General features: G+C 44.4%; 1 protein-coding gene across 3 annotated transcripts in view; it reads left to right on the forward strand.

Moving 5' to 3' along the window:
* The first annotated feature begins 10,458 nt into the window (after positions 1 to 10,458).
* PRPF3 (pre-mRNA processing factor 3) overlaps positions 10,459 to 24,876 on the forward strand; it is a 33,954-nt gene continuing 19,536 nt past the window's right edge. The window contains exons 1-8 of one of the 3 annotated variants that reach the window (XM_064370710.1): positions 10,524 to 10,583; positions 13,646 to 13,787; positions 15,075 to 15,267; positions 15,928 to 16,058; positions 18,742 to 18,888; positions 21,918 to 22,001; positions 22,213 to 22,433; positions 24,218 to 24,524. In XM_064370710.1, coding sequence (XP_064226780.1) covers positions 15,123 to 15,267; positions 15,928 to 16,058; positions 18,742 to 18,888; positions 21,918 to 22,001; positions 22,213 to 22,433; positions 24,218 to 24,524 — 1,035 coding nt within the window. In that variant the 5' untranslated portion in view covers positions 10,524 to 10,583; positions 13,646 to 13,787; positions 15,075 to 15,122. Of the gene's footprint in view, positions 10,584 to 13,645; positions 13,788 to 15,074; positions 15,268 to 15,927; positions 16,059 to 18,741; positions 18,889 to 21,917; positions 22,002 to 22,212; positions 22,434 to 24,217; positions 24,525 to 24,876 lie in introns of all 3 variants that reach the window. The other 2 variants (XR_001108987.3, XM_012462585.3) reach the window with 2 other exon arrangements.

Raw genomic sequence — 24,876 nt, forward strand, 5'->3', positions numbered from 1 at the left:
CAAATGTCTAATGTGTTGTATAACCTTTTATGTGCTTATTTGCTATCCATTCTTTTGGTGAGTTTTTTTTTTATGGCATGATATATGGTCTAATTGGGCATATGTTTCCCTAGCTCTTAAAAAGAATGTGTATTCTGCTGTTGAGATGAGGGGTCTAACAGTGTAAATTCTATTGGTTGATGTTTTTTGAGTTTCCTCTGTATCTTTGTTAGTTTTTTGTCTAATAATAATATCACATGCTTGAAAAAAAAAAAGTAAGTCTAGGAGAAGTAAGGAAATATTTTTTAATGTAGTGAAATATATTTCCTACATTTCCTCAGTTTTTATGAATCCCCAAGCAAAATTAGAAAGCATCTATTACTTTTAATTACACTGTTCCCATTAGGTAAAGAGGAGAGGATACATGCATGTATTTGGAATAAATTCTGCTTCGGAAAACACCTATCAACAAGACTAGAGTGCTAGAACCCTTGCCCAAAGAAAGTTTTAAAACAAATCTAGCCCAATGTTCATTCCTGTTTTCTGTCCTTTTAGTTTTCCTAACAGAGACTTAAGAGAAGCATGGTGGATAAGAAATAAAGCAATAGATGATGGGACTCAGTAGGAAAGAGGAAATGGAGTATTGACAGAGAGAAAGGCACAGAGCCAGAAATACCCTACAGCAGTGCTTCTCAAAGTGTCCAGATGAGCGTCAATTTCTCTCACCAGAGAAAGTGCTTGAAATGCAAATTATGGGACTCTACTTTCTATCTTCGATATTGGAAATTGGGGTTGGAGCCCAGCAATCTATTTTCACAAGGCTTGCAGGTGATTCTGATGCCTGCTTGAGTTAGAACCACTGACCTTTGCAGAATTCAAGAGACTTCATGTGGAGGTTCCCACCATCACTGCCTCTATCCAGCAGGCACTCCTGGGTATGTTACTTTGACAGCTGGGGAAACTAACCACTGTGGGAAAACCAGCTGCTCTGCTTTTTCTCCTGCTGTTTTCTCCATCCTTGGTTAGCTGACAGCCATGCTACTAGTATAAGAGATGGTGCCAGCTGGGCAGAGTGGCTCACATATGTAATCCCAGCACTTTGGGAGACCAAGGCAGGCAGATCACGAGGTCACGAGTTCGAGACCAGCCTGGCCAAGATGGTGAAACGCTGTCTCTACTAAAAATACAAAAACGAGCTGGGTGTGGTGGCAGGCACCTGTAGTCCCAGCTACTTGGGAGGCTGAGGCAAGAGAATCACTTGAACCCGGGAGGCAGAGGTTGCAGTGAGCTGAGATTGCATCACTGCACTCTAGCCTGGGTGACACAGTGAGACTGTCTCCAAAAAAAAAAAAAAAAAAAAGGCCAGGCTCAGTGACTCATGCCTGTAATCCCAGCACTTTAGGAGGCCAAGGCGGGTGATCTCCTGAGGTCAGGAGTTTGAGACCAGCCTGACCAATATGATGAAACCCCGTCTCTACCAAAAATACAAAAATTAGCTGGGTGTGGTGGCGCATGCCTGTAATCCCAGCTACTCAGGAGGCTGAGACGAGAATTTCTTGAACCTGGGAGACAGGTTGCAGTGAGCTGAGATCGCACCATTGCACTTCAGCCTGGGCAATATGAGCAAAACACTATCTCAAAAAAGAGAAAAAGAAAAAAAGAGTTCGTGCCCAATTCCTGCAGGAGAATGCAGAGGGGAGGCGGAGGCCACTAGCCCACCTCTCCTCACTCAGGCCGCAGGCCTCTCAGCGTGGTGTTAAAAAAGAAAATAAACAGTGCAGAGCTGTCTGCCAAGCAGCTTTCCCCTGAGATTACTAGTGTTCAAATATTGCCCCCTTGTGGTGTAGTAGAGTGGCTTCAGATTTCTGGCCATAATTCTGTCTTTTAAATATATTTTCTTCCTTTCACAATTACCATACTTACTAATGAAGTGGGGCCTGCAAAAAATATATATATATATGTGGGAACCACTGTGGTCCCTGCCTCTTAGGGCTTGATCATTTTTACTCCATTAGCAGTAAGGCCCAGGGAATAAAGCATATTATTGGACCCTCCATAAAAATTGCTCAGAAATAGATCTGCTCCTTGCCCTCATTTTGGAGAAAATCTGTATACAGGCTGTCTTCAACTTTGTTCCCTTTATACAACCTAGTTTTTTTTTTTTTTTTTTTAGACGGAGTTTCGCTCTTGTTACCCAGGCTGGAGTGCAATGGCGCGATCTCGGCTCACCGCAACCTCCGCCTCCTGGGTTCAGGCAATTCTCCTGCCTCAGCCTCTTGAGTAGCTGGGATTACAGGCACGCGCCACTGTGCCCAGCTAATTTTTGTATTTTTAGTAGAGACGGGGTTTCACCATGTTGACCAGGATGGTCTTGATCTCTTGATCTCGTGATCCACCCGCCTCGGCCTCCCAAAGTGCTGGGATTACAGGCTTGAGCCACCGCGCCCGGCCACAACCTAGTTTTAACAAACAAGTTATGATAATTCTGAATCACCTTTAAATCTGAATCTGGTCTTTAGCACATTTTAATGATATTGAGCCATGACATGGTGTCATCTACCACAGTGCTAAGGCATGTTTGTGATAACAGAACCAGTCCTGTTACTTGGCATTATTCCCCTGGGGCTAAAGTTACTTCTGTGCTCCCTCCAAAATACTGAGAGGTGGCTGAGATTTCAAATTTTCTTAGTCTCTGAAAATTTTCCCCCACTTATTTTAATTTTCAGTCCTATTGCCCATGCTCCCCCAGAGCAGTGAACAATGATGAGTTTTACCAGCTAGCCAGTTGAGAGGCCTCATAAATGGGAAAGGTGGCTGGATATAGTTCCAATCTGCTTATGCTGTGATGCTAGGGAGAAAAAGTTTCCACTCCTTGCCCTGGGAAGCTAGAAGATAACTGGCATGCTTTAATGAGTAGGGGTTGCACTAATCTTTTAATTCCTGCATTGGTTTCAGAGGAGGGTTGGTTTGGTGTTTACCCAGTTACAGGATGATAGGTAAATACCTCCTACCCTGATCTTTGGCACCTGTGAAATCTCTTAGCTGTTTAGTGAAGTGCCTCTGGCAGGCCTGCTCCAATCATAATTTAAGGATCTCTCTTTTTTTTGTTTTTTTGTTTTTTGTTTTTGGTTTTTTTAGAGACAGGGGTTTCACTATGTTGGCCAGGCTGGTCTTGAACTCCTGACCTTGTGATCCTCCTGCCTCGGCCTCCCAAAGTGCTGGGATTATAGATGGGAGCCACCACGCCCGACCAAGGATCTCTTAATATAGTGCTCTGAATATAAAAAATTGGAACTGTGTTGAGTAATTTTGACATTGTACTTTCAACTTTTCAGAAGTGCACCAAGTACAAAATAAGAGTTTATATTTTAAGTGAGAATGCTAAGGAATAATCACTCATTGTATACTAACAAGGTTAAGGAATAGTGTTTACATAGGTCATTGAAGGGAAAAGAAAATGTTGGAACTTCCACTGTGTGCCAGCTACCTTATGTAATTTTTACTTAGTCAAAAAAATCTGAATTCTGTCATGATCTTGGTACGTTATTTAACATAAACCCTTCTTTCCCCTGTAAAATAAGGATAATGGTATCTATAGGTTTTTTGTTTATTTTTGAGATGGAGTTTCACTCTTGTTGCCCAGGCTGGAGTGCAATGTACCAAGTGCTTGATCTTGGTTCACTGCAACCTGTGCCCCCCAGGTTCAAGTGATTCTCCTGCTTCAGCCTCCTGAGTAGCTGGGATTACAGGCATCCACCACCATGCCCAGTTAATTTTGCATTTATAATACAGACAGGTTTTTTCCATGTTGGTCAGCCTGGTCTCAAGCTCCCAACCTCAGGTGATCCGCCCGCCTCGGCCTCCCAAAGTGCTGAGATTACAGGCACGAGCCACCGTGCCCGGCCAGTATCTATAGGTTTTTAATGAGGATGAAATAATGGAATGCATGTCAAATACTTAGCACAGTGTCTGGCACACAAAACACAATGGATGTGAGCAATTAATTATAGTCCCCTAGTGTCATGTCCCCCAGACGCCTGATCCTTTTTTTTTTTGAGACAGGATTTCACTCCCGTCATTCAGGCTGGAGTGCAATGGCTCGACCCTGGTTCACTGCAACCTCTGCCTCCAAGGCTCAAGTGATTCTCCTGCCTCAGTCTCCCAAGTAGCTGGGACTACAGGCACACACCACTGCACCTGGCTTATTTTTGTATTTTTTCTAGAGACAGGGTTTCACCATGTTGCCCAGGCTGGTCTGGAACTCCTGGGCTCAAGTGATCTGCCTTCCCTGGCCTCCCAAAGTGCTGTGATTACAGGTATGAGCCATCACACCCGGCACAGACATCTGATCCTTGATTCCTCCTCCCTATTCAACCATGACTAGCATGTGTTTAATCCCTTCTGGCTGTCTCTTTGATGAAATGCTACAACCCTACTCCCAGCTACCATCATAACTCTTCTGGATTACTACAACAGCTATTTGACTATCACCTTGTTTGGCTTCAATCCATTCTTGCTTTGGCCAGAGTGATTGTTCTAAAATGCAACGCTGATCTTTTCACTTTCCTGCTTAAACTGATAATTAGTTCCATTGCTTTCAAAAAAATCTCAACCACTTAGCATGGCATTTAAGGCTCTTCATGATTGAACCCTGCTTTTCTCAATACCCATTTATCCCCTCAAATGCACTTCTGGATCACAGCACATGCTGTTTTCTCCCCTCCCTGGTACACCAGCCCTTAGTTGGAATTTTTTTTTTTTTTTTTTTTTTTGAGACAGGCTCTCACTCTGTTGCTTAGGTTGGGGTACAGTACTACCAGCATGGCTCACTGCAGCCTTGACCTCCTGGGCTCATGTGATCCTCCCACCTCAGTCTCCCAAGTAGCTGGGACCATAGGTGCATGCCAACACACACAGCTAATTTTCATATTTTTTGTAGAGATGAGTTTGGCCATTTTATGTTGGCTTGTCTTGAACTCCTGGGCTCAAGTGATCTACCACCTCTGTCTCCCAAAGTGTTGAGATTATAGATGTGAGCCACCACGCGTGATCCTGGAATATTTCCTAACATGCCTTTCTTGATCCCTTTACCACCTTTGTATTCTCTTTTTTATGTCTTGAGTTTAACTTAATTAGTTTACTTCCATAACAGCACAGTTTCTTTCTTTCTCTTTCTTTCCTTCCTCCCTTCCTTCCTTCCCTTCTTTCTCTTTCTTTCTTTCTTTCCTCCCTCCCTCCCTCCCTTCCTTCTTTCCTTCCTTCCTTCTTTCTTTCTTTTTTCTCTTTCTTTCTTTCTTTCTTTTTTTTTTTTTTGAGACGGAGTTTCGCTCTCGTTACCCAGGCTGGAGTGCAATGGCGCGATCTCAGCTCACCGCAACCTCTGCCTCCTGGGTTCAGGCAATTCTCCTGCCTCAGCCTCCTGAGTAGCTGGGATTACAGGCACGAGCCACCGTGCCCAGCTAATTTTTTTTTGTATTTTTAGTAGAGACGGGGTTTCACCATGTTGACCAGGATGGTCTCGATCTCTTGACCTCGTGATCCACCCGCCTCGGCCTCCCAAAGTGCTGGGATTACAGGCGTGAGCCACCGCGCCCGGCCTCTCTTTCTTTCTTTGACGGAGTCTTGCACTGTCACCCAGGCTGGAGTGCAGTGGTGTGATCTTGACTCACTGCAGCCTCTGCCTCCCAGGTTCCAGTGATTCTCCTGCCTCACCCTCCCAGGTAGCTGGGATTACAGGCACGCCACCATGCCCGGCTAATTGTGTTTTTAGTAGATATGGGGTTTCACCATGTTGGCCAACTGGTCTCAGACCCCTGACCTCAGGTGATCCACCCACCTCAGCTTCCCAAAGTGCTGGGATTACAGGCATGAGCCACCATGCCCTGCCTGTCTTTTTTACCACTGTATTCCCAGTGCCTTGTATAATGCCCAACATTTAAATGCTCAGTAAATATTTATTGAAGGAATATATGACAATAAATATGATCTACTGTGTCTTAAAATGTGCCAGGCCCTGTCCTAAATATGTCTTGTTTTATTGTGATAAAATGTACATACATGAAACTTCCATTTTAATAATTTTAAGTATGCAATTCAGTACCATTAAATAAATGCATAATCTGTATAACTATCACCACTGTTTCCAAAACTTTTCACCCAAAACAGGTACTCTGTACCGATTAGGCGTTAACTCCCTACTCCCCTCTCTCCAGCCCCTGAGGGCCTCTCTTCTACTTTCTGTCTCTATTTGGCTATTCTAGTTACTTCACGAAAGTGGAATCATACAGTATTTTCCCCTTTTTGCCTAGCTTATTTTACTTAGCATATGATGTTCAAGGTTCATCTTTGTTGTAGCATGTATCAGTAATTCATTTGTTTTTATGTCTGAATAATATTCCATTGTATGTATACATCATATTCTGTTTATCTACTCATCTGTTGATGAACACTTGGGTTGCTTTCATCATTTGGCTATTGTGAATAATGCTACTATGAACACAGGGGTACAGATATCTCTTTGAGACCTTGTTTGCATTTCTTTGGGATATATACACAGAAGTAGAATTGCTGGATCATCTGAAAATTCTACTTTTAATTTCTTTTTTTTTTTTTTGAGACGGAGTCTCACTAATTTTTTTATTTTTAGTAGAGACAGGGTTTCACCATGTTGGCCAGGCTGGTCTTGATCTCTTGACCTTGTGATCTGTCCACCTCGGCCTTCCAAAATGCTGGGATTACAGGAGTGAGCCACTACATCCAGCCTATTTTTAATTTTTTGAGGAACTACTGTCTTACATAGCAGCTACACCCTTTTATATTCCCACCAACAGGGCACAAGTATTACAACTTGTTTCCTTCCTTCCTTCCTCCCTCCCTCCCTTCCTCCCTCTGGACCCTTTCTCTTTCTTTTCCTGTCACCTGGGCTGGAGTGTGGTGGCATGATCACAGTTCACTGCCACCTTGATCTCTCAGGCTCAAGCTATTTACCTGCTTTGGCCTCCCAAAGTGCTGGGATGATAAGGATGAGCCACTGCACCTGACCTCTTTTTTTTTTTTTTTTTTGGTTAATTTTTATAGTAGCCATCCTACTGGATGTGAAGTGGTATTTCCTTGTGGTTTTGCTTTGCATTTCCCTAGTAACTAATGCTGTGTAGCATCTTTCCATGTGCTTATTTGACATTGTTTGTCTTCTTTGAACATATATATATTCAAGTGTTTTGCCTATTTTTGAATTAGGTTGTTTTGGCCAGGTGCGATGGCTCACGCCTGTAATCCCAGCACTTTGGGAGGCCAAGGCCAGCGGATCACTTGAGGCCAGGAGTTCGAGACCAGCCTGTCCAACCTGGCAAAACCTGTCTCTACTAAAAATACAGAAATTGGCCGGCATGGTGCTGCATGCTTGTAATCCCAGCTACTTGGGAGGCTGAGGCAAGAGAATTGCTTGAACCTGGGAGGCAGAGGTCGCAGTGAGCCGAGATCATGCTACTGCACTTCGGCCTGGGTGACTGAGCAGACTGTGTCTCAAAAGAAAAAAAGAGGTGGTGGGGGGTGGGTGCAATGGCTCACTTCTGTAATCCCAACACTTTGGGAGGCCAAGGTGGGCAGATCACCTGAGGTTGGGAGTTTGAGACCAGCCTGACCAACATGAAGAGACCCCATCTCTGCTGAAAATACAAAATTAGCAAGGCGTGGTGGCACATGTCTGTAATCCCAGCTACTCGGGAGACTGAGGCAAGAGAATCACTTGAGGCGGAGGTTGCAGTGAATCGAGAGCATGCTACTGCACTCCAGCCAGGGCAACAAGAGCAAAACTCCGTCTCGAAAAAAAAAAAAGAGAGAGAGAATTAGGTTGTTAGGTTGTTTTGTTGTTGTGTTATTAATATATTCTGGATATTGATCTCTTATCAGACATATGACTTGCAAATATTCTCTCCCATTCTGTGGATTGCCTTTTCATTCTGTTGATAGTGTCATTTGATGCACAAAACTTTAAATTTTGATGAAGTTCAATTCATCTGTTTTTCCTTTGTTTGCCTATATGTTTGGCATCACATCTAAGAAATTATTGCCAAATCCAATGTCACAAAGATACTCTCTTATTCTGCTGTGTTTTCCTCTTAAGAGTTTTACAGTTATTGCTCTTAGTTTTAGGTGTTTTTGAGACAAGAGTCTCACTCTAGGCTGGGCTCAGTGGCTCACAACTGTAATCCCAGCAGTTTGGGAGGCCAAGGTGGGCAGATCTCTTGAGGCCAGGAGTTCTAGACCAGCCTGACCAACATGGTGAAACCCCATCTCTACTAAAAATACACAAATTAGCTGATCATGATGGCAGTCGCCTGTAATTCCAGCTACTCAGGAGGCTGAGGCATGAGAATTGCATGAAACTGTGAGGTAGAAGTTGCAGTAAACTGAGATCTCGTCAGTGTACTCCAGCCTAGGGGATAGAGCGAGACTGTCTTCAAAAAAAAATAAAAAAGAAAGAAAGAAAGAAAGAATCTCACTCTGTTGGCTAGGCTGGAGTGCAGTGGCATGATCTAGACTCACTGCAACCTCTGCCTCCCAGGTTCAAGAGATTCTCAGCCTCCCAAGTACCTGGGATTACAGACGTGCACCACCATGCCCAACTAATTTTTACATCTTCAGTAGAGAAGGGGTTTCACCATGTTGGGCAGGCTGGTCTAGAACTCCTGGCCTCAAGTAGTCCACCCACCTCGGCTTCCCAAAGTACTGGGATTATAGATGTGAGCCACTGCACCCAGCCCTTTTTTTTTTTTTTTTTTTTTTTTTGAGATGGAGTTTTGCTCTTGTTGCCCAGGCTGGAGTGCAGTGGCACGATCTTGGATCACTGCAACCTCCGCCTCTCAGGTTCAAGCGATTCTCCTGCTTCAGCCTCCTGAGTAGCTGGGATTACAGGCGATTCACGCCACACCCAGCTAATTTTTGCATTTTTTTAGTAGAGATGGGGTTTCACCACGTCGGCCACACTGATCCTGAACTCCTGACCTCAAGTGATCCACCCACCTTGACCTCCCAAAGTCTTGGGATTACAGACGTAAGCCACCACGCCTGGGTCTAAAGTCAGTTTTTAGAAACACATTTCTCTATAGGGAATTGAACCAGACTGTTAGAAGCACTAAAACAAAATAAATTTACAACAACCCTGAATCGTTGAAACTCATTAACCCATTCAACACTTTTTTGAGTTAATATTTTGTGAGACATCGGTGTTAGAAGCTGTGTATGGCCGGGGGTGGGGGGAGGGGGCGGGAGGTGGGAGGAACTATTTGTGAATAAGTTGAGCAGCATGTTCAAGCTCCTCCAACTTGTTCCTTCAGAGCCAGGCTTTATCCTGTTATGTTATGCTGCCCCATCAGGGAAAGTGGGCTTGGTATGTACATTGTATCTTTAGATACAAATATCGCCTCCCTGAAGGAATTTGAATAACCTCCCTGAAGAACAACTGCGTCTTCTAGTGAGCCTACCACCAAGACGACATTTTGGAATTTTAGTTTGGATAGGTTACAATCTAAAAATAATGAAATTTTTTCCATTTCTCATTTAAGAAATTGTGTCATAATACTGCATATTCTTTTTCCAAACTACCTTTGCCCATACACATGTTGTTAGGAATCACTGATTTAAAGGGTCAGTAGGCGTCGGGCGCGGTGTCTCACGCCTGTAATCCCAGCGCTTTGGGAGGCCGAGGCGGGAGGATCACAAGGTGAAGACATCGAGACCATCCTGGCCAACACGGTGAAACCCCCGTCTCTACCAAAAATACAAAAATTAGCTGGGCGTGGAGGCGCGCGCCTGTAATCCCAGGTACTCGGGAGGCTGAGGCAGGAGAATCGTTTGAACGCAGGAGGCGGAGGTTGCAGTAAGCGGAGATCGCGCCACTGCACTCCAGCCTGGCGACAGAGCGAGTCTCTGTCTCTAAATAAATAAATAAACCAACAAACAAAAATGAAAGAGTCAGTAGGTTAGAGCCTCATTTTGAAGAAAAGGAAATATATAGACCTATTGATAGAATGAAGAAAGGAATAATGGTAGGTCTCATTTGTCATTTATTGAGCACAAAGTGCTGGGATTACAGGCGAGAGCCACCGCGCCCGGTCTGACGCCACTGTTACCTTAGGGAGAAAAGGTTAAGGAGGGATGGCCAATTCTAGTGATCACGACTGAAAGGGTTTACTTTCTATCGGTAAGGCTGTGTTTGAACACAAACGCGGAAGCCTCGCTCTTCGTTCTACCCGAAGTTTACTTCTGCGCACTTATTTTCCGTATGAGGAAAACTCAAGTAGCCTAATTCCCACTTCAGGATGTTAAATACATTAACTTGGCAGAAATCTAGTTAACAGGTTTAGCCCGGGAAACAGCAAGCAAGGAACTCGTTCAGGGAAACTTTTCGGTTCTGCAACGCATGCGCTCCGCCTCCAGGAAAACACGGCTGCGCGAATTGGCGGCCCGGCCCCCTTGGTCACGTGTTGGGAGACAGCGGCGTGGCGGCGGCAGTGGCGGTAACGACGGCAGGCCGTAGGGCGGTCAGAAGGTTTCCGGTTCCGGTGTAACGTTCGGGCTCCGTCTCAGGGGCTGAAGTTTGTGAGGTGAGTAGTGGCCCCGGGCCCAGAGAGGGTAACTCTGGTCCGCGCTGCTGTAGCGGGTGGCTCAGTCCAAGGGGATGACCGAAGCTGGGGGGTTCAGCAGGAAGGAGTGAGGAGTCCCCGGCTTGGTGGGAGAAGGCATTGGAATGAGATTGTTGAGAGGAAAAGGGCGGGGGCGGGAAGGAGACCGGGTGGGGAGATCAGCTCTGAGGTGAAGAGTTTGGGTAGAACAAGGTGGAGTAGGAGACTGGTTGGAATGACTGAGAGTAAAAATAGAAGATTGGGGGCTGCAGAGGGAAACTCGGGTTGTAGCAAACAAGAGCACGGAGTAAGGAATTCCTTCAGAAGATTGGATTTGGGTTCTGCTGCCTGCTCATTCAGAGATCATCATTGTACCTCACTCTCCTTCTGCACCCCCACTACCCCCGCACCTCGCAGTTATTACTGAGCATTTGATTAGAGACAAAGCTAGTTAGCGTTTGAAACTTTTTTGTCCATTGGCTGTTTAGTTTGCACATCATCTTAAGGAGGTAACAATAACACCTCATTTATTGCTTTGGGTTTTCAAATTGCTTATAATTTTAGCGTATGATTCAATTCTAGTGAAATAAGACCTGTTAAGGCGAGGACTCTTGTTAGTGTTGCTTACTGTTTTATGTATCCTCAGCACCCAGTATATTGCTTGACACGTGGTAGTTATTCAATAAATATTTATTGAATGAATTAAAATGTAAATATGGCAAGTCCTTATTTTGTAAGATGAGTACACTGTGGCCTCAGAGAATTAATTAGCTTGCTCAAGGGCTTGTAAACGGTGGAGCTGTGTCCCAACTGTTCTCTGTTAGCTCTTGTTTTCACTTTGTATGGCATCTGGATATGCTGCCTTTAGACAATACATGAGTAATATGTAGAAATTGGTAGGCTGTACGTCTATCTCATGATGGGGTAATAGAGCCACCATAGAATTATTCACATAACTTGTCACTGCGGCAGAAAATCTTTCACTCTTGATTTTATCACTTTACTAGCTTCCTTTGGCTATACCAAAAGTGAGTCCACTATTTGGCAGCAAGTCTTACAGACTGTCATAGAGAGGGCAAACCTACCAAGAATGTAGAAGTTAATCAGATTGGATTTTTTGGAGAAAAGATGTCTTAAAACATCTTGAAAGATTGATTTCCAGATCTCTGATGAGTGGCACTGCTGGGAATAGCTGAGTTTGGAAATTGAGGTCAGTGCAATTTATTGACTCCCATTTAGGCCCTTTTTTTTTTTTTTTTGCCTCCAAGGAGTCTTGCTCTGTAGCCCAGGCAGCAGTACAGTGGCGTGATCTTGGCTCACTGCAACCTCTGCCTCCCAGGTTCAAGTGATTCTCCTGTCTCAGCCTCTGGAGTAGCTGGGATTACAGGCATGCATCACCACGCCCAGCTAATTTTTGTACTTTTTTTTTTTTTTTTGAGACAGAATCTCATTCTGTCACCCAGGCTGGAGTGCAGTGGTGTGATTTCAGCTCGCTGGAACCCCTGCCTCCTGGGTTCAAGCGATTCTCCTGCCTCAGCCTCCGGAGTAGCTGTGACCACAGGCACGTGCCACCATGCCTGGCTACTTTTTTGTATTATTAGTAGAGATGGGGTTTCACCGTGTTAGCCAGGATGGTCTCGATCTCCTGACCTCGTGATCCGCCTGCCTCGGCCTCCCAAAGTGCTGAGATAACAGGCATGAGTCACTGTGCCTGGGAATTTTGTATTTTTAATAGAGATGGGGTTTCACCATGTTGGCCGGGCTGGTCTCAAACTCCTATCCTTAGGTGATTCACCCACCTCGGCCTCCCAGAGTGTTGGGATTACAGGTGTGAGCCACTGCACCTGTCCTTTTTTATTTTTTTGAGACACAGTTTTACTCTGTCTCCCAGGCTGGAGTGCAGTGGCGTGATTTTGGCTCACTGCAGTTTCCACCTCCTGGGTTCAAGTGATTCGCCTGCCTCAACCTCACCAGTAGCTGGGATTACAGGTGCCCACCACCTTGCCAGGCTAATTTTTGTATTTTTAGTAGAGATGGCGCGGTGGGTCATGCCCTGTAATCCCAGCACTTTGGGAGGCTGAGGCAGGCAGATAGGCAGATCACTTGGTGAAGAGGTGGAGACCATCCTGGCCAACATGGTGAAACCCTGTCTCTATTAAAAATACAAAAATTAACCGGGCATGGTGGCACATGCCTGTAGTCCCAGCGACTTGGGAGGCTGAGGCAAGAGAATTGCTTCAACGTGGGAGGCGGAGATTGCAGTGAGCCGAGATCTTGACATTGCACTCCAGCCTGTCGACAGAGCGAGACTCTAAGAAAGAAAAAAGCGTATTCTTTTTTGAGCTAAAGGATCATCAAGTCAGCTGATGGAGACCCTGTAGATTGAACATGATAATTATCTGTATGCAGAATTCCCACTGGGATAACTCTGACCACAGAAAAGTGACAGAACATTCTTAAGGATCATGAGATTTAATTTAATATCCAGGATGACTGACCTGGATAATCCCTCTTTTACTTGCATATCTTAAATGAAGGGAAGCCTGACCTGGTGTTGTGGCTCACACCTGTAATCCCAGCGCTTTGGGAGACCAAGGCGGGCGGATCACGAGGTCAAGAGATTGAGACCATCCTGGCCAACATAGTGAAACCTCGTTTCTACTAAAATACAAAAATTAGCTGGGCATGGTGGCTTGTGCCTGTAGTCCCAGCTACTTGGGAAGCTGAGGCAGGAGAATTTCTTGAAGCTGGGAGGTGGAGGTTGCAGTGAGCCGAGATTGCGCCACTGCACTCCAGCCTGGCAAAAGAGCGAGACTCTCGCAAAAACAAAAAACAAGAAAAAGCAAAAAAGAAGGGAAGCCTATGTAAGTCAATGAATGCCTGCCTGGAAGTAGGGAGAATGGAAAAGCTGGCCCCTGGATGGGCTTTTTTTAGTTTTGTTTTAGTGTTACTATGTTTGCAAGTCTTTGTTGATATGACAGGATGAAGAAAGAACGTCTCATTTCTCAGACTTAGCTTATTCACAGAGTTTGTTTATTCCACAGGTTTCATTGGTCAACTTAAGAGTTAGAGTTAAAAATCAAATGGGGCTGGGCACAGTGGCTCATGCCTGTAATTCCAGCACTTTGGAAGGCCAAGGCGGGTGGATTACAAGATCAAGAGATTGAGACCATCCTGGCCAAGATGGTAAAACCCCGTCTCTACTAAAAACACAAAAATTAGCATGGCGTGGTGGCACACACCAGTAGTCCCAGCTACTTGGGAGGCTGAGGCAGAAGAATCACTTAAACCCGGGAGGCAGAGGTTGTAGTGAGCCAAGATTGCACCACTGCATTCCAGCCTGGTGACAGAGTGAAACTCCGTCTCAAAAAAAAAAAAAAAAAAATAGAATCTCTTTGTTTTGAGATACGGTTCTTGGGGAAAATATTTGCCTTCAAATGAATTGGAAGAACTTGTCTAGGGATTGAGAATAGGGGTGGAGAATGCATTCCTGATATATTAACATTTCCCTGGAGCCACTTTAATTTTTTTTTTTTTTTTTTTTTTTTTTTTTTGAGACGGAGTTTCGCTCTCGTTACCCAGGCTGGAGTGCAATGGCGCGATCTTGGCTCACCGCAACCTCCGCCTCCTGGGTTCAGGCAATTCTCCTGCCTCAGCCTCCTGAGTAGCTGGGATTACAGGCACGCGCCACCATGCCCAGCTAATTTTTTTTTTGTATTAGTAGAGACGGGGTTTCACCATGTTGACCAGGATGGTCTCGATCTCTTGACCTCGTGATCCACCCGCCTCGGCCTCCCAAAGTGCTGGGATTACAGGCTTGAGCTACCGTGCCCGGCCTAATTTTTTTTTTTTGAGATGGAGTTTTGCTCTTGTTGCCCAGGCTGGAGTGCAAGGGCATGATCTCAGCTCACTGCAACCTCCACCTCCCTGGTTCAAGCAATTCCCCTGCCTCAGCCTTCTGAGTAGCGGAGATTACAGGTGTTCATCACCACACACAACTCATTTTTACTTTTTTTTTTTTGAGACGGATTCTCGCTCTGTCTCCCAGGCTGGAGTGCAGTGTTGTAATCTCGGCTCACTACAACCTCTGCCTCCCGGGTTTAAGCAATTCTCCTGCCTCAGCCTCCTGAGTAGCTGGGATTGATTACAGGCACACGCCACCATGCCCAGCTAATTTTTGTATTTTTAGTAGAGACGGTTTCACAGTATTGGTCAGGCTGGTCTCGAACTCCTAACCTTGTGATCCACCTGCCTTGGCCTCCCAGTGTGCTGGGATTACAGGCCTGAGCCACCACGCTCAGCCTCATTTTTACTATTTTTAGTGGATACGAGGTTTCACCATGTTCATCGGGCTGCTGTCGAACTCCTGACCTTAAATGACCCACCTCAGTCTCCCAAAGTGCTGGGATTGCCACCACACCTGGCCCACTGTAGTCTTTTCTTATTCTCTAACTTGTCTCTTTTTTTTTTCAGGTGTAGTATTGAGTCCTGTTTGAGCTATTGTTCTCTTTTTCCTCAAAAATGGCACTATCTAAGAGGGAGCTGGATGAGCTGAAACCATGGATAGAGAAGACAGTGAAGAGGGTGCTGGGTTTCTCAGAGCCTACAGTGGTCACAGCAGCCTTGAACTGTGTGGGGAAGGGCATGGACAAGAAAAAGGCGGCTGGTATGTACCTTTCTGCATCTTTTGTCTTAACTTACAGGGTGATCCCAAACACTGCTTTGAACTTCCCCAAAATTCTCTCTGTTGGGAACATCTAAAAAAAGGGCAGGCCATATTTTATTTTCATTTGTATTATAATGCAAGTAGCCTAAATAATAATTTTGCTTTTTCTCTTACTGCTTATTTTTTATGTTATTTGTGATATATTTTAAATCTTCCTTTGGCTACCATAGTGAGTCACCCAAGTTAGATTTACTTAGGAAGTATGCTAAAGTCAGATAGGCATATTCAGTTATTCAGATTGACATCTCAACATATAAAAGTCTTTATGAAATACATGAAAAAGCTTGAAGGAGGTAGATTTTGTTAATAGTAGTCTCCTACAGCTTGCTATTTGGGAAAGGTTAGGGTGGTTATTCATCTTAAACTTGATGTTCAACCTAAACAGGTTGTTCTGACTGACTTCCCACTCTAAAAAATTATAACTATTTTCACCTCAAAGGGCAAGGTCATTCACTGTAAGAGAGTTGGGAATCCTGCAAAGAACCTAAAATTTGTTTCACTCCTAGGAATGAAATTCCAGTGATGGTACCTGTTCTAGGCCTAGTATTAGACTATATACTCTTATCTTTCCAATCCTACCACCGCCTTTTTTCCTGTCAGATCATCTGAAACCTTTTCTTGATGATTCTACTCTCCGATTTGTGGACAAACTGTTTGAGGCTGTGGAGGAAGGCCGAAGCTCTAGGCATTCCAAGTCTAGCAGTGACAGGAGCAGAAAACGAGAGCTAAAGGTAGGTTACAATTTACTGTCTAATGAGCTCAGGACTGTTTTGAATGGTAACAGAGTTGCTGAGCTCACCAGTTCACACTTTGAAATCCACGATTTAGAGCACCAAATGTTCAAGAGAGGTACTTAGACGTTAAGGTAGGAGAGGTGAATTCATGTCATCACTGTCTTATGATAATGAACTACCCAAGTTCATGGGTTGAAATATCCAAAGAAATAATTGGTAGCTTTGTCTTTTTTTTAGATAACAGGAGTTTTGGTTCTCATCTTTCTCCATATTTCCTTTTTTTTTTTCCTTCTTACTACTACCTATAAACTGATTGTTCTAAGATTTTATGTTTGATTTGAGGCCTATAAGTTGTTTCAGAATGTGACTCCACTGGTACCTGAGCTGTACACCTCATTGATGTCTCTTTGTAGAGGTTTCTCTGCAATGCACTTGTAGATAGGATACCAAAAAGTAACTATTACTTATTATATTCTTGAGAGCTTACCATTTGCTACATGGCATATTGCTGGTCACCTGGTGCCATGAGTGAAACACTTGGAAGAGTTGTCAGTGCCTCCTTAACTACTACACTTTTTATTCTGTATTGCTGACTAATCCTGGCCTCTTTCAGTATTAGCAGTGTCAAGTACCTATCTTTCCACTCATTTCCAAGTATCTCTCTTCAGTAAAAAAAATTCTGTGACTCCTATGAAATCTTCCAAAGTTCTTTTGATACCTTGGCTATCCCATTGCTTTTTGAATAAGCGGTGTCTGATTGGTCCCCTGGGCAGGCTATGGAACAAGAAAAACCAGAAAGATGTGTGCCCTTTGTGTTTAGAGCATCGTAGGATGATCAGAGAAGGAGAGATAGTCCTGCATTAAAATAATTTGTAATTTGCCAGGCACTGTGGCATGTGCCTGTAATCCCAGCTACTTGGGAAGCTGAGGCAAGAGGATCTCTTGAGCCCAGGAGCTGTAATTTAATAGAGCAGAGGTACCACAAAATATAGTATATAGACCCGTATTGTAAAATCTGAGTAGCAGTTTCATGTAAATTTTAGGGTTGGCTATAGAATTTCAGACTTACGTTGAATTTTGTTATATTTAAGGGGGAATGATTGATCCATAGTATACACAGATCTATACAGTGATGATTATGTCATAACAGGGCATACTTCTTTTTTTTCTTTTTGAGATGGAGTCTTGCTCTGTCGCCCAGGCTGGAGTGCAGCAGTGTGATCTTGGCTCACTGCAACCTCCACCTCCCAGCTTTAAGCAATTCTCCTGCCTCAGCCTCCTAAGTAGCTGGGATTACAGGCACATGCCACCACTCCTGGCTAATTTTTATATCTTTAGTAGAGACGGGGTTTTACCATGTTGGTCAGGCTGGTCTCGAACTCTTTTTTGTTTTTTTTTTTTTTTTTGGAGACGTGCAATGGCACGATCTTGGCTCACTGCAGCCTCCACGTCCCAGGTTCAAGCAATTCTCCTGCCTCAGCCTCCAGAGTAGCTGGGATTACAGGGATGAGCCACCATGCCTGGCTAATTTTTGTATTTTTAGTAGAGACGGGGTTTTTCCATGTTGTTCAGACTGGTCTTGAGCTCCCAACCTCAGGTGATCTGCCTGCCTTGGCCTCCCAAAAGGCTGGGATACATCGAACTCCTGACCTTGTGATCTGCCTGCCTTGGCCTCCCAAAGTCCTGGGATTTACAGGTGTGAGCCACTGCGCCAAGCCAGTAGGGCATACTTCTCTATGAGTGCTGAGGGCATGCTGTGAATGAAGTGACTACATTGGGTGGGATTAATAAAAATGGTTTCGAAGGAGGTATCTAGATAGCCTTGGGATACGGGTCCCATTTTTGGTCCATTCAGGTCCCCACCCCACACAATATATTATGGGAGAGTCCTTTTTCTTGAACTGTAGGAGTTCCAGGAAGCGCTCGCCCCTGGCTGAGGATATGTCCTTGCAAAACACGAGCCCTCCTAGTGAAGAGGGGATGTCACCCAAAGCCTACCACCGGTGTGTACATTTGCTTTTTCCCATTGTCCCTTCCAGTTGGCCACTCTTCGTCCTGTTAAATTCACCTTGCAAATTAGTCATCATATTTGAGTTCCCATTGTTTGATGAAAACAAGGTGTTAATGGGGATTACTGAAGAAGAAAGAGAAAGCCCCTTTCCTGGAAGAGCTTAGACTTAGTTGGGAAAACTATACTAACATTGAAATACTTAACACTTGGCAAACAAAATATCAACAATGTAATTTAACCTAATATGAACCAAGCTCTTAGGTGCTAAGACAATGTGAAACAAAAGTTTGATCAGAGTGGGGTGAGCTTAAAATGAGGAAAACTTCTTGTAGGAGGTGAGTTTTAGGCAGGATTTGGAACAGGGGTTGTGGAAAAGTTGAGAGACATTATAAATATGGGCAGTAGCATTTGCAAATACCTTGAGATGGGAACATTTATAAGAACATGGGAATGAAATTTGTTTGACTGGATTAGGAGAATGTTGAAGTTGGGTGAGATGGTCCATTTGGTGGAGAGTCTAGTAGACCCTGATTCTGGCAGGTAGCTATTTGCAAGGTTGTGTCATATTCCCCTGGGAAAAGCCAGAAAATGCTGGTAGGGGCTAGGATAATTCTTTCCTTCTCCCTGTGGGGAGGGATACAGCTTTTCTTTCATCTTGGGTTCCCTTAGGAGGTGTTTGGTGATGACTCTGAGATCTCTAAGGAATCATCAGGAGTAAAGAAGCGACGAATACCCCGTTTTGAGGAGGTGGAAGAAGAGCCAGAGGTGATTCCTGGACCTCCATCAGAGAGCCCTGGCATGCTGACTAAGCTCCAGGTTAGTAATTAAGGACTGGAAGCAAAGTGGTTTTGTAAGTTAAAGAAGCAAAGGGTACATGGGTCTGTATTTATTGTGATTTCTTTTTTTTTGAGTTGGAGTTTTGCTCTTGTCGCCCAGGCTGGAGTGCAGTGTCTCGATCTAGGCTCACTGCAACCTCAGCCTCCCAGGTTCAAATGATTCTCCTGTCTCAGCCTTCCTAGCAGCTGGGATTACAGGCAGTCACCACCATGCCTGGCTAATTTTTGTATTTTTAATAGAGATGAGGTTTCACCATATTGGCCAGGCTGGTCTTGAACTCCTGACCTCAGGTGATCCGCCTGCCTCAGCCTCCCCAAAGTGGTAGGATTACAGGCGTGAGCCACCATGCCCGGCTAATTTTTTGTGTTATTATTATTATTACTGTTTTTTATTAGAGACAGAGTTCCACTATGTTGGGCGGACTGGTCTCGAACTTCTGACCTCAGGTGATCCACTCGCCTTGGCCTCCCAAAGTGCTGGGATTGCAGGTGTGTGCCACCTGTCCTGGACCTCTTGTGATCTTGATTTGAATTAATGTTTAGTGTTTCAGGAAGCCTTTTTTTTTTGAGACGGAGTTTCACTCTTGTTACCCAGGCTGGAGTGCAATGGCGCGATCTCGGCTCACCGAAACCTCTGCCTCCCGCGTCCAAGCAATTCTCTTGCCTCAGCCTTCCGAGTAGCTGGGATTACAGGCATGTGCCACCATGCCTGGCTAATTTTGTGTTTTAAGTAGAGATGGGGTTTCTCCATGTTGGACAGGCTGGTCCTGACCTCAGGTGATCTGCCTGCCTCGGCTTCCCAAGGTACTGAGATTTTAGGTGTGAGCCACCAACCCTAGCCAACTTCGTACTTTTTTTTAACAAGAAGTATTTGTGTTTTTTCTTTTTTTTTTTCTTTTTTTTTTTTTTTTTGAGATGGAGTTTCGCTCTTGTTACCCAGGCTGGAGTGCAATGGCGCGATCTCGGCTCACCGCAACCTCCGCCTCCTGGGTTCAGGCAATTCTCCTGCCTCAGCCTCCCGAGTAGCTGGGATTACAGGCACGCGCCACCATGCCCAGCTAATTTTTGTATTTTTAGTAGAGACGGGGTTTCACCATGTTGACCAGGATGGTCTCGATCTCTTGACCTCGTGATCCACCCGCCTCGGCCTCCCAAAGTGCTGGGATTACAGGCTTGAGCCACCGCGCCCGGCCGTATTTGTGTTTTTTCAATTGGCATCGTTAAGTAATTTTGATACCACATAAACAGTAAGTATTTCTTTTACCATTTAATATGCGAAGAGTATAATAGAACATATACATACATATAGATGGATGGATTTGCATATATATGCTATTTATGAAAGGAAAGAAACGGATGATTTTTTTTTCTGAGGAGTATCTCTCTGTCACTCAGCCTGGAGCGCAGTGGTGCAGTCTTGGTTTACTGCAGCCTCCGCCTCCCAGGTTCAAGCGATTTTCCTGCCTCAGTCTCCCATAGCTGGGGCTATAGGCATGCGCCACTACGCACGATTAATTTTTGTATTTAGTAGAGACAGGGGTTTCACCATGTTGACTAGGCTGGTCTGGAATTCCTGACTTCAAGTGATCCACCTACCTCGGCCTCCCAGACTGCTGGGATTATAGGTGTAAGCCACTGTGCCCAGCCTGTTTTTGTTTCTGAGACAGGGTCTCACTCTGTCGTCCAGGCTGGAGTTCAGTGGCAAGATCTTGGCTCACTGCAACCTCTGCCTCCCGGGCTTGAGTGATCCTCCCATCTTGGCCTCCTAAGTAGCTGGGACTTCAGGCCACCATGCCTGGCTAATTTTTGTATTTTTTTTAAAGATGAGGTTTTGCCATGTTTCCTAGGCTGGTCTTGAACTCCTGGGCTCAAATGATCTTCCTGCCTCAGCCTCCCAAAGCATTAGAATTGCAGGTGTGAGCCACCACGCCCAGCCGATGATGTTTTTCATGGAGAATGGGGATGGAAGTACTCACATGTCCTTTTGTAATTTTTATTTTCTTATTTATTTATTTTGAGACGGAGTCTCCCTCTGTTGCTCAGGCTGGAGTGTAGTGGCATGATTTTGGCTTGCTGCAACCTCCGCCTTCTGAGTTTAGGTGATTCTCCTGCCTCAGCCTCCTGAGTAGCTGGCATTACAGGTGCCCACTACCATACCTGGCTAATTTTTGTATTTTTACTAGAGACAGTGTTTCACCATGTTAGCCAAGCTGGTCTTGAGCTCCTGACCTCAAGTGATTCATCCACCTCAGCCTCCCAAAGTGCTGGTGTTACAGATGTGAGCCACCATGCTGGCCCTTTTGTAATTTTTCAATTTTGAATATATCACCTACTCAAGAAAAAATGTTAAAGACAAATTTTTAAAAATATCTTGAAGCACTTAAAGAACAGGTCTGTTTTGCAAAATGCAAGAGGAGTTGTTTGGTCACACCCTCAAAGCTTATCATTCTGAACTTTTTAGGACAGAAGGTATTTATAGAGACTAGGGAGCAGGTTTTTGCACCATCGTCTCTTGTTTCCCAAACTAGTAATTCTAGTACTTATGTCATGATTTAAAAAGAAATTTTAAGTATAATAATTTGTGTAGGTTCTGTTAGGTTTGCATGCATTATTTAAGTGGTTACAACAGACCTATAAGGTAGGTACTGTTTTTCTCCCTTTTAGACACTTAGGAGGTTTAGAGACTAAGTTCCTTATCCAGGGTAACAAAGGCATTCACTGGCAGAGTTAAGATTTAAGCTCAGATTTCTCTGACTCCAGAGTCTTAATCATCACACTCTGTTACTACCTAATATGCTAATATTGCCTTAGGAACATGGGTTGAAAAATTCCAGTGCTTACTTATCTTAACTAAGTTTTCTACTCTATAATGCAGGCAGAATATGGTATAATCATTCAGAAAATTTTAAGTCTCTAGATTTGAGAGCCTTGTGGGTTTAGAAACCTGAATGGGAAAAGTAAAAAGGAGAAATTAACAGTTTTTCAATTTTTTTTTTTCCTGGAGAGCAGATCAAACAGATGATGGAGGCAGCGACACGACAAATTGAGGAGAGGAAAAAGCAGCTGAGCTTCATTAGCCCCCCTACACCTCAGGTATTGTGTCTAGATTACTCTGTAAAGAATAATCTTTTGCACAGAATTTCTTGCCATCCATTCAAAATGAGAGACCAGAAGAGGTGACTGCATGTTTCACTTCAAAATCATCTACTACAGTCTACCATGATGTGTGTATGTATATGTGTGTATGTATGTGTATCTGTCTGCCTGTCTCAATTCCTCTGATTTCTTTTTCTCTGTCTCACAGCCAAAGACTCCTTCTTCCTCTCAACCAGAGCGACTTCCAATTGGCAACACTATTCAACCCTCCCAGGCTGCCACTTTCATGAATGATGCCATTGAGAAGGCAAGGAAAGCAGCTGAACTACAAGCTCGAATCCAAGCCCAGCTGGCACTGAAGCCAGGACTCATCGGCAATGCCAACATGGTGGGCCTGGCTAATCTCCATGCCATGGGCATTGCTCCCCCGTGAGTGTCTATTTCATGGAATACCTTTTCATTTCTGAAGTTTGAGAAGCAATGAATACCTTTGAATGCTACTGATCTGGCGAGGCCCAGTGTCTTAGACCTGTAATCCTAGCACTTTGGGAGGCCGAGGTGGGTGGATTACCTGAGGTCAGGAGTTCGAGACCAGCCTGGCCAACATGGTGAAACCCCGTCTCTACTAAAAATACAAAAATTAGCTGGGCGTGATGGCACATGCCTGTAATCCTAGCTGCTTGGAAGGCTGAAGCAGGAGAATCGCTTGAACCCAGGAGGCAGAGGTTGCAGTGAGCTGAGATCCAGTGCGCCACTGTACTCCAGCCTGGGTGACAGAGCGAGATTCTCTCAAAAAAAAAAAAAAATGTTACTGATCCTCTTTTTCCAGACAACCTAGATCATTTCTCAATTTCTTATTTCTTATGTTTGATTGATTAACCCATTGAATTTTTTTCTCTTGGCTTCCCTGTTGCAGGGTGTATTATCTTCTTATGATTGATGTAACTGAGATTAAGGTTATTCATCTAATACTGGAGCTAGGAATAGAGCCAGGTTTTCTTCCTGGTTTCAAACTCAGATTTATCCATTAAACCACCTTGTGTGAGATCAGATCTGAAGTTCCTCTGCAACTGGTCAAAGATGTTACACGTTTTTTTTTAGCATCTGCAGTAGATCTGGCATTGCATGCCTGACTCAAGAATTCAAGGATAAAGAAAGGATTATAAATTCATATAATTTATAAACTCATTTCATTTGATTGCTCTATATACTGAAATATCCACTTTGATATTTTTAATCAAGATGTTATTGGCTGCGCAAGGTGGCTCACACCTGTAGTCCCAGCACTTTGGGAGGCTGAGGCAGGTAGATTGCTTGAGCTCAGGAGTTCAAGACTAGCCTAGGCAACATGGCAAAACTCCATCTCTCAAAAAATACAAAAATTAGCCAGGTGTGGTAGAGTATGCCTGTAGTTCCAGCTGCTCAGGAGGCTTAGGTGAGAGAATTTCTTGAGTCTGGGAAGTTGAGGTTGCAATGAGCTGTGATTGTGCCACATATTCCAGCCTGGGCAACAGTGAGACCATGTCTCAAAAAAAAAAAAAAAAAAAGGTACTACTCACTGATAAGATTGTTCCCTAGAATTTTTTTGTTGTCTATTTATTTATTTTTTGAGAGAGAGTCTCACTGTTTCATCTATGCTGGAGTGCAGTGGCGCGATCTTGGCTCACTGCAATCTCCACCTCCCTGCAATCTCTGCCTCCCGGGTTCAAGCGATTCTCCTGCCTTAGCCTCCCAAGTAGCTGGGACTACAGGCGGCCATCTAAATTTTGTATTTTTTGTAGAGATGGGGTTTCATTACGTTGTCCAGGCTGGTCTTGAACTCCTGAGCTCAAGCAATCCACCCACCTCAGCCTCCCAAAGTGCTGGGTATTATAGTGTGAGCCATCACACCCATCCATCCAAATAACTCTTAAAGAGAAGGCACTGCAGCCTCAACTGCCTGGGCTCAAGTGATCCTCCTCAACCTCCTGAGTAGCTGGGACCACAGGTGCATACCACCACACCCAGCTAATTTTAAATTTTTTGTTGAGACAGGGTCTCCTTGTGTTGCCCAGACTGGTCTCTAACTCCTGGGCTCAAGTGATCCTGCTGCCTTGGCCTCCCAAAATGCTGTGGTTCCAGGCTTGAGCCACCATGCCTGGCTTTATTTTGTTTGTTTTTTGTTTGCCTTAATGTTCCATAAAGGATTTATTTCTTTGCGGGCTATTTTTCAGGAAGGTGGAGTTAAAAGACCAAACTAAACCCACACCACTGATCTTAGATGAGCAAGGGCGCACTGTAGATGCAACAGGCAAGGAGATTGAGCTGACACACCGCATGCCTACTCTGAAGGCCAATATTCGTGCTGTGAAGAGGGAACAATTCAAGCAACAGCTAAAGGAAAAGCCATCAGAAGACATGGAGTCCAATACCTTTTTTGACCCCCGAGTCTCCATTGCCCCTTCCCAGCGCCAGAGACGCACTTTTAAATTCCATGACAAGGGCAAATTTGAGAAGATTGCTCAGCGATTACGGACAAAGGTATCTGGCTTAGAGTGTAACCCAGAATTTAGAAAAAGTTAAGAAGCTGACAGGAAAACACTGTTAAATCTCTGTGTTCTAAGAAATTAGATAAATACGTCATTTAAAGCAGCAGTCCTCAACCTTTTTGGCTCCAGGGACTGGTTTCATGGAAGACAGTTATTCCCCTGGAGTAGGGATGGTTTCGTGATGGTTTAAGTGCATACATTTATTGTGTACTTTATTTCTGTTACTATTATTATTGTTTTGAAATGGAGTTTCACTCTTGTTGCCCAGGATGGAGTGCAGTGGCACGATCTCAGCTCACTGCAACCTCCGTCTCCTGGTTTCAAGCGATTCTCCTGCCTCAGCC

The sequence above is a fragment of the Aotus nancymaae genome, unplaced genomic scaffold (assembly GCF_030222135.1).
Source record: "Aotus nancymaae isolate 86718 unplaced genomic scaffold, 86718_ANA_hifiasm-v0.15.2.pri h1tg000108l, whole genome shotgun sequence".
Lineage (NCBI taxonomy): Eukaryota > Metazoa > Chordata > Mammalia > Primates > Aotidae > Aotus > Aotus nancymaae.